This window comes from Corvus moneduloides, chromosome 25 (genome assembly GCF_009650955.1).
Source record: "Corvus moneduloides isolate bCorMon1 chromosome 25, bCorMon1.pri, whole genome shotgun sequence".
In the NCBI taxonomy this organism is placed as follows: domain Eukaryota; kingdom Metazoa; phylum Chordata; class Aves; order Passeriformes; family Corvidae; genus Corvus; species Corvus moneduloides.
The window spans coordinates 1,574,834-1,592,801 of record NC_045500.1 but is presented as its reverse complement, the minus strand read 5'-3'; the positions used below and the strand labels follow the sequence as shown (position 1 = coordinate 1,592,801).

Genomic DNA, 17,968 nt, shown 5'->3' with positions numbered 1-17,968 from the left:
CTTCATATTTGATAAGTTCAGTTTAATTGAGTCCCTTTGGGATGCAGAGCAGCAAACTCAGTGACGTACTAAGGTAAAACCCAGCTTCCCTTCTGCTCTCACACACAGATTCAAGCTTGCTCACATAAATGCATTTTTAACCCCGCTGACGTTGCACACAACACGCCCTGGAGCCCCATCCCCCATAATGACACCGTAAAGGACAGAAAATCCTGGATAAATCTCACTTAAAACTAGACAGACCAGTGTATTTGCGACAACCTCAGCCAGCCCTCAAACAAGCTGTGTGGGCACAGGAACGTTGTGCTTCAATGACACGTTTGCTCTCTCAGGCCTGAGCCCACGTCCCGGTTAACACCAGCACTGCTGGTTCCTTGAGAAACCCAGAGGAACTGCGCCGTGTCGCCGCCCGGGGCACTGGGGACGGTACCTTGCGGTATTTGACAAAGTAGGCGTTGATGGGCAGGCCCCCGGCGTGGCCCGGCCGCCACACCAGGCTGTAGGTGTCCGGCTTCGGCGTCTGCGGGGGGCTCAGGATGATGGGGGCCTCGGGCGGGGCAGCCGCGCTCGATGCTTTTTCCATCGCGGCTGCATCCAGAGGCGATTTTGTTGGAGGTGAGCTTGAAAATGCCACTTCTGCACCAAAATCACCGCCGCTCTCGTCGCTCTGGGCAAGCTCCAGAGGAGCTGTTTCTCCTGCTCTCATGCCAGTTGCTGGAGGAACTGCAAAGGGAGGGTCTGGTTACATCCCCACGATGACGTACGTTCACCCCGTGCCGAGGGGACGCTAAATCACTTCAGAGTGACATTTCCAAACAAGCCCTGCTGCAAAACGCCAGGTCCAGAGGTGCCCACACAGATCTGAGCCTGGTGCCAAGATGTGGCCTGGGTGTTTTTTCAGGGCACAGCAGTGGGGTTTGGTTTGTTTTTATTTGGTTTGGTGTTTTTTTCACAGTAGCAAAGAGTGAAAACCTGAAACTCAAGGTCTACAGGCACAGTTTGACTGTATCTCCACTAAATTAAGTCATGGCAATACATGTTAAAAGAAATATATAAGTATATAGCTAAATCTGTGAGACAAACAGAGTAATTTGTACGCTGTTGTACAAGGAACTTTTCATGGCCTGCACTGGCATGCACACAAGAGGACATTCTCCTACACCAGTTTCTGAGGTTTTAGCTGTAATTTGGAGAAGCTTTGAAAGCTGCACAACTCAACTACTTCATTTGAAAATTTATGCTGAGAATAAACTCAGTTTACAGGAAGATCTACATGCAATTTAATACCAGCGCATTTCTAGAAATCCCTCTCCAGCCTCCTCCATCCTATTTACTTTTGCTGGTACAAAAAAAAAAAATCTATACTGTATCAGTAGTCTAAAAGAGGCCACAAGATTTAAAAAAAGCCCTGTTTGGCTGATGCAGGGCTCATCAGAATTCCAGGCAGGAAAAGGATGGCAGGTTGGACATCTGAGATTATCCAGGACAAGAAAACGTCAGTACTTAAAGCAAAGAAGGTTTGGGAAGCAGCTCAGCTCCTCAAGGCTGCACACGGCAGCAGCAGGACAGCCAGATGTTCGGAGCCCTGTCCATCCTTTCAGATTTGTGTAGGTTTATGTTACGTGCCGGGGTCTGGAAGGGGAAGGGAATGAAGGGAACTTGGTTTACAAAACAAACAAATTCCTTGGTAATGTAAAGCCTAGGCAGTGTTAGCCTGGCTGACTCAGATTCCTTCAAACCTCCATTAAAATACCAGCAGCAAGTGTGGCTGCTATTTTTGGCCACTTTTTAAAAAGCTGGGAAGGAAAGTTCTCTTTTCAAATTGAAGACACGCTCCCAGCGAGCATTCCTTGTTTGTTTCTTCTCATTTATTTAGCAATGCCACAAAATTCAGTGACAGGAAGAAGGGAAAAACACAGGGAGGATGTCCCCAAAGCCAGATGGTCTTAAAATGCCAGACACTCCCAGAACAATCCCCGAACTAAAGGGTATCTCTGCTGTCAGAGGAGCAGCAGGAAGGGCCTGATATTGGAAACAAATGGGAGAAGGTGGAAGGCCCTCAGCACCGTGGTGGACCCCGAGGCTGTGGGTGGGCATGGTTTGGTTTGACGCCTGCTGGCACTGGGGACACGGACCCTTGGAGTGGAGAATGAGTTGTGGTTTCAGCTGGTGACAGCAGACCCACAGCCAGCGCTGTGTTTATTGCTGCGGGAGGGGAGTCGTCAACAACTGCCGGGTTGTTGTATTTTTGCTTTGGAAAACAACCCCCGGGTAACAATCCCCATTAAGTAATTCAGATCTAAGCTCTTTTTGCAAAGTTTCTGCTATAATTACTACCCATATAACCCAGCACATCAGCCTTCTCTCTGCTGCCGTGTCATTATGCAACTTTTTTTGGCTGCTGCTCTCAGTGCCTTTCCCCTTAGCCATGGAGATTTTTCTTCCTCGGCTTCCCAATCCCACTGGGAACACCAGTAGCACTGAGCTGAGTCAGGCCAAAGGCTGCATGCGCCCAAAATCCTGACCCCACCAGCAACCAGAGAAGGACTGAATGTCCCAAATTTGGGCATTAAAAGAATGTATTCATAGAATCTTAGAATGATTTGGGTTGGAAGGGACCTTAAAGGCCATCCAGTTCCACTCCAGTGCCATGGGCACGGACACCTTCCACCAGGCCAGACGATCCTCCCTGCTCGCCAGCTCTCCAAATACCTCAGCACAGGCTGGGAAAGCCCTCTGAAAACCTGAAGGCAGCACATCAGTGAGGTCACCCACACCTGGCAAGTGTTTCAAATCACCTTAGGACTTCTCAAAGCTTCTCTAAGGTTCCTGCAGGAGCAACTTCAGCCCGTTAGCCCCTGGAACACCCACCTGCGCAGACCAAATGCTCCTTCTTGTGTTTTTCACTCCCTCTCCTGCTACTCAGACTGCCTGCATTGTATTTTTCTCCGTCATTTCCATTAGATGAAGTTATTTTGGAGATTTAACCTTGTGTTCAGTAGCTCTGGGAAGCTCCTGCCATAGAGGCTAGCCCCACAACTGTCTAAAAAAGACTCAAAAAAGGGAGAGCCATGGGTACAGGATCCCGAGGCATCATTTTACATTTTGGTGGTTTCTCACTATGATGGCAGCTGAAGTTGTCCTGCCTGCTGTAAGACCATGCAATGAATCACAGCCTGGAACAGGTCCAGCAGAAAGAAAAAAAAAAAGATACATTTTTCAGCCAAGTGGGCTCTCTTACTGTGTGCTGGGACAAGGCAAATTACGGGACCAGGTACTGAGGCTGAGAGGTGCTTAAGCTGATCCTTCTACCAAAGAAATGCACTGGAATCCCAGCTGAAGTCATTCAGGTGCTTTGGAAGTGTTACCTGGCAGGAATTCTTCGTTAAACAGCTGAGTGTCTGAGCATGTCTTTGGCATGGCTGGGAGCTGTTCTAAACCCCTAACAGCTCCCAGAAATTCCTCAGGGACTTTTATATCAAAACCAAATGCCTTAACCACCCTCTGCACCATAATCAGCAGCCAGTACAACGTATTAGAAACCGATAAAAGTTAATAAACAAAGCATTAAAATTGAACTCGCTGCCATAAAATTCTGAGGCAAAGCAGTGGGATTTTTCTCTTTAACACAGGCTGAATTCTGGGATGATATTTAGTTTCGTGTTTCCACTCAGCAAGGTCCAAAAATAACTGATTTATAAAACTACATGATGGGATCACTTTCTTGAGGTTTCTTCTTTCTTTTTATCCCCTAAGTGAACCTTTAAGCATCTTTTCATGTTATTTACAGGAGTTTTAAACTCTAACCAAAGAACTTTAAATATGGGGCCACATATTAAATCCCACTGACCTGAAATCTCCCTGGCATTCAGCTAAATTAACTAAGGCAAGGTGCTGAAAGAGCTGAGAAACTTAAGTAACTTCATGTAACTAAAAATCTGTATCTCAATTCTTGTGAAGGGAACTTGGGGGAGCTCAAACCTGTTATTAATGTCACATAATATTGCAATGTGAAGAAAGGCTCTTTCCCATCTTGCTTTAGTGTAAGTACTGTCTTTTCCTAGTAGCAATTTCAAGAAATAAATAAAAAATACCACCCTCAGATAGTTTTTATCACATATAAGATGCAAATTCCATGCCATGCACACAGCATTTCTCCTTTGCCTAAGGTGGGAGGGAGGAACTGGTCCATGAAGACAACTAAGACTTCTCTGCTTCCTTTCCCTGAGACTCCACCCCACCCACCTGCCACTCATTTCTTATTTTGAGGCGTTTCTCACCTAAATCAGGGAGCCAAAAGGGCAGTTTGGGGCTTCAACTTACCGACTGTCAGGAAGGCAGTGGAGAGGGCAGAGCCGTGCTCGTTGATGGCTTCGCAGCGGAACTCCCCGGCACGCTCAGGGGTCACGTTCCTCAGGCGCAGGGAGCCCCAGCCCACCCGGGGCACCGACAGGCAGGAGGGCTCTGTCCCTGCTGGGGGAGGCCTCTGAGGTTTGGGGTGAAGCACCTGAGTGGGGTGGCTGAGCACAAGGCCCCTGCTGTCGTACCAGCGGATCAGAGGTGCGGGCAGGCCAGTGGCATTGCAGGACAGGGTCACGTCCCCGCCAGCCACCACGGTGGTGTTCACTGGGGAAGAGACGATGATGGGGACAGAGTCTTTGCCTGGGGGGAAATACAACCAAAGAATGAATTCAGCTAAGGGAAATGGCACTTAATGCCAGTCAATATGATTTTAAAAATCACACGTGGTTCTTTTCAACCATTTTAACAATTATTTCTTCTCTACACAGCACCTCCAGCCTTCCCTTCCAGACTGAAGAGATCAGCACAGACTCCTCCTTAGAGAAGGCTGATAAAAACCTACACTCAAACCACACTTTAAATTCCCTAAATGACACAGACTTGACTGTCAGAGAGGAACACAGCGCAGGCAAGACTGGCTTAGTCCACTCCATACACAAGCTGGCCACAAAATCTCTGCTCAGCCAGGCACTGCACAGCTCACACCAACCATAACTGGTCCAGAGATGTTCAAAACTTCAGCTACGCATGACAGGAAGAGAAAAGGGACAGCAACAGTCTTGCCAACATCCTTATGCTAGCAGAAATCAATTTCTCTGGGTATTAGAAGGTACCTTAGACTGAAAAGAGATCAAAAAAGACTACTGGTACCTGATCCTGCCAATCTGATAGAGGGGAAGTGTGCATTAACCCCAAACCTGATGATTGTTGTGTGAACTTGATTATGGAACAGGCTTAACTACTCAGCAGCCAATACTGCTTGGAGCACCAGCTCATCCAACACAACAGGATCCTGATTCTATTTAAGCATAAATCGCATCAAATCCAATCATAAGCTGATTTGATTGTGGCTGATAATCCAGGTTTTAAGTATCAAGTAGCCACACCAGCCCAGAAATCCCTACATCTCTTAAAATCCAGCTGAAAGCACCTTCTTTGTAAGATTAGTGGTCAGAAACAAATTAATTCATAATCTAGGGGGGAAAAAAAACCACAACAGAATAAAGCTTAAAGTATAAATGCTTAATATGAGTTCTTGAGAGCTGCAAGTGCTCCCACCTGGCTGGACACGGAGTCTCCCCGTGGACTGCACAAACCCAATTCCGTTGTTTGCCACACACTGGTACAAGCCAGAGTCCTCCAGGGTGACCCCGCAGATCTGCAGATGGTTTCCTGTGGGCAAATGTCGTGGGGAGGGATGGAGAGGAGCTGCATTGTGGAGCCAGGTGAGGGTTGGAGCAGGATTGCCACGAATGTCACACCAGAAATGGACGGTGGCTCCAGCGGCCACGGTTTCGTCCTGCAGTCCCCTGGAGAGTGAGGGAGGTTCTGGAAAGGGAAAGGATTTTACTAAGTCCTGAAAAAACTGCTGTGAAACATTACACAGGCTTATCACATCCAAAGGCTGAGCAAGTACCACAAACTGCACAGCCTGAAGCTGCTTTTCCCACACATGGGCTTATTTCAATCGTTTCTCCCTTTTATTCCAACAGCCACATGTTTGCATTCATCTTGTAAATAAAACACTTCTATTTTCAAAACAATTCATCAGTGACATTCCCCCAAAAAAGGTGTGTTGTGCATTGACACCCTGTTTTCTGAGTAACTCCAACATACACATTTTAAAACCCAAACAAAATCTGTCACGAATGCAAAAAACCACAAATACGAGGAAAATCTGCTACAACAGAAAGGGGAGATGAGGAACAACCAGGAGCCAAACAAAAGAGGCCAAATATATGATTATGTTTCTTTTGCTTTTGTTTATGTTCTCATCCAAACATATCACCACCCCTCATCAGCTTTTTGTTCACACGCAACCTCAAAAGAAGCAAATCTGGTCCCTGGCACATTACTGACACTGGCACTCTGTACGAAAATAAATGAATCAGTTCTTCCCTTGGAGTTTGTTATTCTTCACTGTTTCATTATTTCAGACTGCAAATGGTTAGAAGAGATAAATAATTATGGATTTTAACATGGGAGAAATGATGGGTTATGGTCATTATAAGCAGATCTGTATTCTTTATTTTAATATGCTTACGGCTGAGAAAGAATGTGAGGCTGTTTGGAAGCAGATGCCAAAACTAGCAGGTAGATGAAGGCAACGTTTGCTGCCTGGATGTGAAAATGTCTTTACTTCTTACCAAGTACAGTAAGCGAATAGTTAACGTATTTCACTGCTCCAGAGTCACTTCCCACCACGCAGGAGTAATTCCCAGCATCCGACGCCTCGAGCCGCTCCGTCACCAGGTGAGAGTGCAGCAGCTTCCACCTGCCTCGCCTCAGCGCGTCCCGGCCGTCTTTCACCCAGCGGATGGGGGCTGGAGCCGACCCACTGACCACACACTCCAGGGTCAGGGCGCTGTGCCGGGGCACTGCCAGGCTCTGGGGAGCCAGCGGGTGAAGGATGTGGGAGCCACCTGAAGAAGGGCCTGGAGGAAAGGAGATGAATCGTAGAATAGCATCACAGAATGGTTTGGGCCCTGTCCAACCTGGCCTTGAACACTTCCAGGGACGGGACAGCCACAGCTTCTCTGGGCAGAGAGCGTCACAGGGCCTCACCACTCTCACAGGAAAGAATTTCTTCCCAATATCTACTCTAAGCCTACTCTCTATCAGTGCCACGCCCCCTTGTCCTGTCACTCCAGGCCCTCTCTCTCTGTTTTTCTTGTAGGCTCCCTTCAGGTACTGGAAGGTCACAGTGAGGTCACCCCTAAACCTTCTATTTTACAGGCTGAACAATCCCAATTCTCTCAGCCTTTCCTTGCAGGAGGAACCAACCAAGCTTTTAACCCACACCCTCCCATCCCATTCTCTGTCCTCCTCCATGTCTTGCAGTGTCAAACAGTGCACTCGGGACTGAGCACGATGTTGTAACACTGTCTTCCAGAAGTCCTGCTCCAAAATAGATTTGAGGACAGAAGTATTAGCAGTATTCCCTTCCCAAGGGTGACTTTCTGGGATTTGAAAAGCAGTCACGCTGCTCCTCCACAGTGAGGGGAAATAAGAATTGAATGGGCAAAGAATGCAGGCGAGATCTTACATAACATGGTGTTGGAGGCACTGATATTCCATTGCTAAAAACCTTAGGGACGTTACTTACTCTGTTTGAGCTGTGTTAATTCTGGAAAGCTGAACTGAATACTCACGTGTGACTGTGAGCTTCCGTCCAGTGAGTTCTACTCTGAGATCGTGAGTAACTGGGTTGTATGCTGCACACTTGTAGGATCCTTTGTCTTCTGAAGATACATTCAAAATTTGCAGGTTTCCAGATGGAAGAATTAGGTAGTTGTCTAAACAAGTGGGGAAGGTGAAAAGAAGATTAAATTTAATTTAGTTTCAAAAGATGCCTTCCTTTTTTGTAATTTTTAAAATTAATTTGTCAGCTATACCTGTTTATTCTAAATATAGGATCACAAAGAAATCACCATGCAAAGGAGATTAATTTCCAAGGGTAGGTTTAGATAAAGTGAAAGTGAATTGCACAGAAAGTTCTGCAAGTTTCCAGAGGACTTTTTTCCTTTAGGTTTAAAAAAAAAAAAAAAATCCAGGCAAGCTGCTGTTGGATACTTATATTGCACAAAACACCTCACCTGTTGATTGTTCCAGCCATTTCCCCTGCACTTGGAAGCGAACCTGTGCTTTGGGGTGACTTTCTGGCACCTTGCACCTGATGAGAGCTGTGCCTCCTTCCTCTGCTGCAACAGCAGCCGTCACCAAAGCATCGAAGTCAGCTAAACCTGCAGAGAGTTGGGAACAGGGTAAGAGCAGCCACGGCTTGGGAGAGGGGGAGGGCAGTAAGCTCAGTATTTGTGTTCAGAATACAGTTGGTTTCATGCTGATTGTCTTCTCTGAAGCAGCTTTTGGATATTCATATCAACAGGCCTGGTCTATCCTGCAGCCCATAATAGCATAAACCCTCCTTATACACTTCCTTACTACAAAAAGCTTTTACATGGAAACAGTGAGGAGAAAAAATAATTCCTACATCCCCTCCCAACTGCTCCCAGAAAAGCCAGCAGAGACACTGGAAAGGCTGCAGGACTCCTCACGGGCTCTGCAGGCACTACAGAAGACAATTCACACTGCCCATAAAAACGTGGAATTGTCTTTCTGGGCTGATAATGAGCACAGCAGTGCCCTGAGGCAGGCAGAGAGCTCCCAGCACCTTCCCGTGTGCTTCCCAAACCTTCAAGGGAGGAGGGAAGTGTGAAAGCTGCTCTTCTACTCCCTCCACGTTCAAACTTCTTTGAGGTTGTGAAGTTTTCCTATGTTGGCCACCCTTGGAGCTCTCTTGAGAGGGGCTGGCCATGGGTCAGTACTTTACCAAAACACTTTTAAGAGACTTTCCTCCCAAGGGGATTTTGGACATGCTCCATAGATGAGGTACCCTTCCAGAGAAATCACTCAAACCCTGCTTGACAAAGACCTGATTCAGACAGCCCAGAGATCCCAAACAGACAAATCATGCTCCTGCAGGAATATTGTACTCCCATTCTCAGCATCACATCATCCTTTCCATGTGGAAAACATTGTCCTTCCTCTTCCAAAGTCCCTTGAGGTCAAATAACTTACAGATCGAGCATCAAGGCAAAGATTGATCAGAAGAACCAGTACAACTAAGAGAAGGGAAACTGTCCCTAAGAGGAGAGAAGACTTGTCCTCACCTGAAGAACATCAACACTGGTTTGATCAAATCACATGAAAATTAAAATCTGCAGCTCCCACTTATTCCCCAGGCAACAATTCCCACAGATTTCTCCTCAACTCTCAAGCATGCTTCTGCAATGGCATGGCAGCTCAGCTGCTCTTTCAACATCCTTTGTGAAGGGAAGCATTTGGGAATCTTGTATTTTCAGGCCCATTCATTGAAATTAATGTTATTTCATTGTATAATATTTATGTCTGCTTAAAGAGACCCTTGAGGTCCTTCAACTTAAAATGAGGCTGACACCAACACTAAATCCATCAGGTATGGTTTGGTCTAGCTGAGGCTTTAAAAGCCTCCAGGGATGGGGATCCACAAGCTTTCTGGGGAATGTGTTCCCAGGCTGCATCACCTGACAGGTCTCAGATGATAGCATTATAAAAAAGGCAAGAAGTGTATAATCCATCATATCCTACGTACTGGCTGAGGAAAAAAACCACCCCAAAACATTTTGGTCTAGGTGTTTTCTAAAACTCCAAGGAGGAATTGGCAAGGAGCAAAGAACAGAAGTGCAAATGAACTTACTGCCCATGGACACCGTGGCAGGCCGGCTCAGCACGGCGCCCACGCTGCTGCTGGCCACGCACTGATAGCGCCCGCACGTCACCGGGCTCAGGGACACGATTGTCAAAGATCCTGACTGGATTTCCACTTCTCCCACCCTGCTGTCCAGAGGCTCCCCATTAAACAGCCAAGAAAGGCGAGCTGTGGAGGGCTCGGCAGAGCAGCGGAGCTGGACGGGCTCACCAGACTTCTGGACAGTAGATGAGGGCTCAGAAATAAAACGGGGAGTTAAATCTAAAAGGAAAAATATATATATTGAGTTAGAGACCAGAATTTTGCATGGACACAGGTGATAAGGTTAACGATGTGCTGACTGGTATGACAGGCTCACCACGTAAAGGGTCTCTAAACTCCGAGTTGCAAGCGATATTCAAGCAAGTGTTGCCTTTTCCTTGGCAAGAAGAACTCAGGAGAGATTTCTGCTCGCTCTCCAACACTGGGAAAACGTCAAGATTCAAAGCCCACAATAGGGGGTAACAGCACATAACCAGATGTAGGTGCAGTAAGGGGGAGGCACATCCCCAAGTGTGCACAAGGCAGAGGTGTCACACTTGCCAGGCTGGCAAAAACTGCAATCCCACTGGATTTATGCGGAGGAAAACAGCACCCGTCACCTGAAGAGACGGAGCACAGGAACACGCAGCTGTAGCTGATCTGTCCCATACGAAGCAGGCCCGGACGTGACTTGTAAAATGCTAGAAATGGCAGGAGCCTGCCAGGTATTTACACAGAACCGTCTCCGAGTCTGCAGAACTAATTAAAAATAGCCGGATAAAAAAAGCTGGATGAACAGCAAAGGCTCTTGCTAATTCCAAATACATGGACTTCATCAGGACAAGGATGATGAATTGGGCATCCATTATCTTTACTGAGTAAAGATGAACAGAAACAGGAAGAGCTGCTAATAAATAAAAGGTTCAATCCCACAGAACTTGGTTATGAGAATCCATTTATTTGCCAGAAGAAAATTCCTGCTTGTTGGACAAGATTTTTTCCTATTCTGGCCAATGAAACACTGGGAAGTATTTCCATTTGTTTTCTGTTGAATTCTCCACTAAAGATTTTCCATGAAGGGAGCAAGCAAAAGGCAATTAACACCAGTAACACTTAATTGGTTAGTAATACAAATTAGGAGAAAAAACTCAATTAAAAATAGACACATTGGCAGGGAAAAACAACTTCTAGTTTGTAAAGGATCTAAGGAATTCCAGATAGTACGGGTCAAGATGATATTAAATGACATCCAAGTCAGAGACAGTTTTCTTATAGGTGGGGCCCTGGGTTCATGCTTTTCTTCTCAAGTCAGTCCATCCCAGCTCTGGTTATGAGTTTCAGATGAGAAACTGCACATTTTTAACTGAACCATAAACTATCTGCATAAACATAAAATAAAACTGGAAATTAAAGTGTGGCTTCACTTAACAAAAAAAGATGAAATCCATAAAAATGGTATCCAAGCATTTTGCAGGACTCCAGATGTCCATTTTTAGTTTTTAGTTAGAAAACTGTTTTTCCCATTACTTCAGTTTGAATTTCCAGGGATAGAGGGAAGCACTGACCTTTCAGTTTGCTCGCCACCAATTGCTATGAAATCATACTGCTACTTTCATCTTCGCCCCTGCCCTCACTTCTGACACCAACACTGTGCTTCGCGTAAAAGGCAAAATTGGTAGCAGTGACCCTGCAGCTGGAATTTATCTCCTATGACTGCTTGAAAAATAAAATTTATCCCATTTGCTTATAACGATTGGCTATGAAGTGCTAAAAGTAGTAAAAGCTTCTTTTTTGTGTGGTTACGTTAAGACAAGCTGACTACACAGAGCAGATGTGTCAATTAAAACCATCCCTCTTCTTTTTTTAACACCAGAGTTCTTCCAACTGCAGCCACGCATCAGCTTTCGCATTTCAAAGGGCTGATTCCCCTCTCCCCCTACAAATCCAAACCCCTCCCGACCCCTGGGAACACAAGATGCACTGTATGCAGCAGAATCAGCATCCAGCTGAATCCATGGAGATCCCAAGGAACAAACCCACGTAGCCCAGAGTCTTCCATGTTCTGGCACTTGTTTTGAGCCAGACACAAGCAAAGTCATGTATCGAGTGTAAGGCTGGGTTTCAGTGCTCCATGCTTCCTTAAAAGCAGATTATTGACAATATCCAATAAAGTTGGCCACTTCGAAATGCACTCCCAAGTGTTGTTTGTTCCAAAGTCTGGGTTCAACCCCAAAACCTCCAAGTCCCCCAGCTTGGGTGAGGCCTTACCTGTGCTGGTGGCAGTGACAAGGCCGGTGGCAGCGATGAGGAGCAGTGCCTGGAAGCGCCCAGGGGCTGGATGCATAGCGCCAGATTATCCAAATTGAAAGCCCAAAGCTCCAGACTAAGACGAGGCACGGAAACAGCTACAAAACAAACAGGCACATGTCTACTGTGAGTTTCAGGAGTTCATCTTTTAACTCTCTTACAACAAAGTGTTTGGGGTTTTTAAAAAAAAAAAAAAAAAAAAAGGCACAACCAGGAAACAGCCAATATTCTTTGCAATATAGAAACCATCTGTAAAAGTGAGTTAGAGCTGAACTTCACTGTGGTTCCAAGTACTAATCTTAATGTAAGAGTTTTTCCACAGCTGGGGCATGAGGCATCCGCATTGAACCGCTCTGCCTTGATAAATTAGACTCCGTTCCACCCAGAGGAGCTGGAGTCCAAAGTAAACAGCTTATCTATTGGAGATAATATTGTTTGCAAACAATAATCATTTGACCATCTATCATCAGGCCGCACTTGTTTTACAAGTTTCTATGAATCTACTGCTGCGATGCCGCTACCGCTCACAATTGCTCCAAACCTGCTCACTGAGACCTGTCATCTGCTGGCTCCTTCTGCTGGGCTTTACAGGCAAACCATAGCAATGAAAAAAACACCAGTATTAGTCTTGTTCTCAATTTATATTCCCAAACAAATGGTGCTTTCTCCTCTATCCTTTTGGGGCACCCATTAGATCCACTTTTATCTCCATGGCTGCTTCTAGAGAGGGCAGTCCTTTCCTTGGCCGTATCACACACGACCATTCAGCTACGTAAGATCTCACTTTCATCATCAAAAATAAAAACTACATCATTAAACCAGCAAAACACAAACTAACTATGATCCCAGAGGTCTTTTCCAACCTGAACGACTCTACAATAAATTGTTAAACCAGCAAAATACAAACTAAATCATGGAACCAGCAACCAGACTTGCACGAGGTGAGTCTCAGGAATGGTGTTTCTGACACTCTGAGTCTCAATCAAACACTGGTTTCTCCAAGAAAACAATAAATCTACAGCTGCCGTTCATGTAAATGTCCTATTGGCCTTGTGTAATGCTATGATGGATAAGATCTGAGCTCATTTAGCACAGTTACTTCATTTATCAGCCCGGCCATACCATTCCACTGCTGATAACACTCAACATATAGTTTAAACATCTCATCTATCAGCTGTGTATATAAACACGTATCCAACACACACACAATAACTGGGAGTTTTACTTGAGCACAGAAGCAAGTGCAGCAATACACATGCTTGGTAGGAGAAAGTCTCAGTTTATTGAGTGTTCACAGAGCCACTTGCTTTCCAAGAAGCTGGATCTGGACATCAACAGCAAAATTATTCCTGTGGTTTATTTAAAAATAACCTTACTTTATCATCGCAGCATCATGGTAAAATATATATGCAAATTAAGCATCAGGAAAAGCCTCCAGTTGTAATTAAAGAATCACTCTGGATTTATGGAGCTGTTTGCTCACTGCCACTTCTGCCTGCAAACTGCACTCTGGGTTACACTGACAGCTTGAGAGGGCAGCAAGAAACGCTGTCAAGTTCTGCTCCCGTTTCTGGGCAGTTTTATCTGATCCAGCAAATTTATTTCAGCTGTTGGGAAGACCCAGCAATCCTGTGGCCCAGGCTGGTTCCCAAGGCAAGCCAGGGCTGTTTTGGGAAGCCACAGATGGCAGAAGAGCCCAGCTGTGCCGAAGGGGTTGGTTTATTTGAATTCTCCCTCGGTTCAAGGGCAGGAGCGCTGCTCCACCAGCGCGCGCAGAGGACAAAGTAAACACCCAGAGAACTTGTTAACATCAAACACTTTGCTGAAGAGGGCTGGGGGCAATGTTGCTTTTTGCCAAATCTTCCCTCCACTATTTATTTATCAAAAGCAATGAAACGTATATTCTGGGTCAACTTTAACCCCAGCACATGGAGCTACTGGGTTATTTTGCAGCTGTCTTTTTAAACAAGGCCAGCTCATTATCTTTAACTAAACTTTATCTTTTTTTATCAGAGCCTTTATCCAGGCTCTGATTTCCCTCTGTTTATCTTTCTCCTTACATGTTCCTCGCTGCCAGTGTCAACAGCTACTCCTCTTTTGACCTACCAGTTTGGCTTTTGCAGGCTTGTGGAGTGGTAAGATCAACTGCAAAGCAGTGAGTACACACAGCGAGCCACAAAGACCAAAGTTCTTTGACTGGGGGGGAAAAAAGGAAAAACATTGGCTTTAACTGGAGTAGGATTGTTCAGCCATCAACACTCGGGCATCTGAATGAAGTTTCTCCAACACCTGCTTCTGAAGGGATGGCAGAGACATCTTGCTCACTGGTAGATTTCGGAACACCGGGGAAGATAAGACCCAGCAACACAACATAACCCAAAAATGCTTCTTTCTTTTTCTCCTGCAGATGGTGACACTCCAGAAGCCCCTTGCTAAATACAGAGAAGAGGGCGAGACCACAGCTTGTAGTTTTTTGGTCTTTAGAAATCCTGTGGAGAAACTTTGCCTCTTTAATATTGTATTAAAAAAGCCCTAGGGATGGAAAAACACGACCCTTCCCCTTTGCCATCTTTTCAATAACCCTGAGCTCCCATTTTGACAGCAAGTACCAGTCACTGGGGACCGGCTGGGATCTGAAAGAGGTGCACCTTGTTTAGATGTGGCTCCATTTTAGTGTCCTAGACTCCAAGATGAGCTCTGCCCAGAACAACTCTGCCCACTGTTCCTCGACTGGGAGGATGAATCTCGACCACTTGTGGATCAAATAGTCAAAGTTATTTTGGAGTAAGAGGTGTCACTGTCTGAGCATTTTAAACTAAAAGAGGAGTTATTAATATAAATAATATTCAAGGTTGAATAGAGATAGACATGGTTTTTGTGGATCAGGAAAACGCACTTTTCACTTTCACCGGCCATTTCTCCAGCCCAGCAGAAAGGCACAGCATGGCAAAGGCCACATTTCTCCCACTTCCACCCAGACCTCTTCACCTAAAGTCATCCTCCAGTTATCTTCGTGCAGCACTTGACCTCCTTGTCAGCTCTAAAGTAGGTTATTGCTCCTGGAGCAAGGGAAACAAGGAAGATAACGGACTTGTGTCAGGGGGAGGGGTCATCCCGACCACTGCAATGGATGCCTGCCCCTCGGAAGCATGCTGCACACACAGGGGCGCCCACAAACGTGTGCCTGGCACTTCTGGATGTAATTAGCAAGATGAAGTATTTCTGCACATGATATAATTCTAGCTGTGTGCCTCATTTGTCACTGACCCTTTATGAAAGGAACCCCTCAGCACAGAGCTGTGGGGACAGGCGTCCAGCAGCTCCCAGTTTCAGCCCCGCAACCTCTGGAATACCATGCGCAGGCAAGAAAATAAACCATCCACACTAACTCCAAACAGAGGGGAAGGGATGGTTTAACTTTCCTTAAGAGCACCGGAGGTTTCCCAGCACAGGAGGAGGGCTGTCCCCAGTGCCAGACTGGCACACCAGCCTGGCACACAGGGTGCTGCAGGGCAGCTGGCACACAGTCACACGGCTGTCGCGGCCTGGAGACCTGACCAGGATGGACACAAGCCATCCCGGACCAGGGAGCCTGTGGGCTTACTAAGCACCCTACTGAGCCAAGATGGGAAGACACAGGCACCAGACCAGCTGGGATTCCTGCAGCCCTGGCAATGACCCTCTTGTCTCTTCCCAAAGCTTCATGTTTGTCACTGTTTCTCCAGAAACCAGTGGTTTTCAATGTACAGCTCCACAAGTCTGGTCCTGGCACTGTAACTTAACCCTCACCAAATTAACTCACTCCTACCCATGTTTACCCCCAAATAAGGTTTCACAGTCTAAAAGATGACAAAATGCTGTTTTCCATGCATTCCCATGGTGTCAAGCTCCAGTGTCCTTCCAAACACAGCTGAGATCCTGCCCCACTTATTTACTGGACCGTGAACTTCTCCTCTCCACCCTTGCAGCTGAGCGCAGAGCCACTATGAAAAGAGCATTATCTCATCCCCATTTTGGTTTAGCTCCCTGAATCATCTTCCTGCCATCTCAGACCAGCTGGCAGGACAATACCAGGACCTGCCTTCCCAACAGCCACCACCCCACACCTCGGTCTGTTTCTGCACTCCCGCTCCATCTCTCCCTGCTCCAACACTCTCCCAACCTTCAGCAAGCTGTTCCACGAGGAACAGCTAAACGAGGAAGGGTTTCTGCACTACCCAAACGCTCCAGGTCCCATAAACGCTGGGTAGAGCAAAAGGAGGAGGAAGGAAACAGCATGCTCAGGAACAGGGGTAGTTATTCAGGTTGCCCACTCCACCTCCAGGAGCTGACAGCCTTTGCTAAGAAGCCCAAGGAAAAAGTGACTGAGCACCGCTGCCTCAGAGGCAGCACTGCCCACCAGCTGCATCGTGACAGCCCTCTGGAGTATACCAGCTTTGGATATACAGATTTCCCATTTTTCCTAAACAGCAGCAACTCAAAATTGATTCATCCCACCTCACTTCATAATGTCATATGTGATTTAACACCCGAAGCATAGCAAATTGGTTTTTTCCCTAGGTCATTTATTAGAATTACCAAGAAAATTTCATTTTAACTTGCCATCTGTACAACAAAACCCACACATTTTCAAACCACCTAAATCTAGAGCAAATGAACCCCCTTGAATTAGCTAAAATACTCTGGCTTCAGTGTGAGCAAGCTGAGTTAGATCATTAAATCTCACACCAAGACACCTTAAAAAAAAAAAAAAAAGAAAAAAAAAAGAAAAAAAGAAGGTATTGAAGCCTGTGGCATTCCAAGAGAAAGCAATCAGACATTCCTGCCGCTCGGCTCCTCAGTGATCTCCAAAGCCTTTGATCACTGACTGTCTTCATGCTGTCCTCCTGGGGTCTGGCAAAATGAGTGTAACAGCTGGCACATAGACTTCATTAGCTTTCTGGGCTGGGAGGAGCGGGGTCCGGCCCGGGAGCCACGGCAGCTTGCCCGCGGCTTCTCGGACTGACCTCGCCGGTTTATTGCCAGTGTTTCGGGGCCGGGACACCTCGGCAGTGCCGCGCAGTTGCCAGCGGTGAACGCTCACCGCGCTGCTCCTAAAGCCACCCTAAAGCCACCCTAAAGCCACCGCTGCCAGGCGGGATGCGGCAGACGCATTCCCAATGCCAACCCGCGGGGCTCAGAGTGCCAAAAGGCAACGGAGCCGGCCGAAGCCTCATTTTTATGAATGCTTAATGACCACTCAATCATTAACATCAACCTTTAAAAAGCAAATGCAGCACCTACAGTGTTCATTACCCTCCCCCTCCCCCCCTTTCAGGGTCTCAATCGAGTCAGTCAAGCGTGCAAACCGATCCTGTCGCCAGCAAAAGCATTTCCTTTCACTGTGGTCAGCCAAAAGCAGGGGAAAAAAAATGGAAGTGACTTGGAGTTATGGCACCAAAAAGGCCAGACAAGCAAGGAAATAATCAACTCCACATGAGCCACTTCGAGCCCATCACAATGAAAAGGGCCTACGACTAACCCCAGGAAAGGTCAGCGGGACTATGGGGGTCAGAAGCTGAAAAAGGCAATAGCGAGCAGCTGCCAGCTGCAATAAGAATCAATGTGTTCCTAATTACACTCCGAAGAGAGGGCTCGAGCACCGGGAAACGCCGGGCTGTAATCACAGCTTGGGCAAAAAACATTCAAGTGCTCCCGTTTTACTCTTCTCCACCTCGAGCACTGGAGCTGCAGTTTGTGTGTTACTAAATCACAGGAAGCCGAGGCCTGGAGATAAGGAGCCAGGCAGCTACAGAAGGGTTGGGGATTTTGTAAAAAATGCCGTAATTAAGCATTTGTGTTGGAATTATGGCATCACCAAAGAGAGGATTT

The 17,968-nt window shown here is 46.5% G+C and overlaps 1 protein-coding gene across 2 annotated transcripts in view; it reads right to left on the bottom strand.

Moving 5' to 3' along the window:
- CDON (cell adhesion associated, oncogene regulated) overlaps positions 1-17,968 on the bottom strand; it is a 53,501-nt gene that overhangs the window by 21,307 nt on the left and 14,226 nt on the right. For both annotated transcript variants that reach the window (XM_032133701.1, XM_032133700.1), the window contains exons 2-9: positions 12,059-12,195; positions 9,758-10,030; positions 8,118-8,264; positions 7,674-7,817; positions 6,669-6,956; positions 5,581-5,850; positions 4,324-4,662; positions 431-723 (exon numbers count right to left, since the gene is read on the bottom strand). In XM_032133701.1, the coding sequence (XP_031989592.1) occupies positions 431-723; positions 4,324-4,662; positions 5,581-5,850; positions 6,669-6,956; positions 7,674-7,817; positions 8,118-8,264; positions 9,758-10,030; positions 12,059-12,134 (1,830 nt within the window). In that variant the 5' untranslated portion in view covers positions 12,135-12,195. The remainder of the gene's footprint in view (positions 1-430; positions 724-4,323; positions 4,663-5,580; positions 5,851-6,668; positions 6,957-7,673; positions 7,818-8,117; positions 8,265-9,757; positions 10,031-12,058; positions 12,196-17,968) is intronic.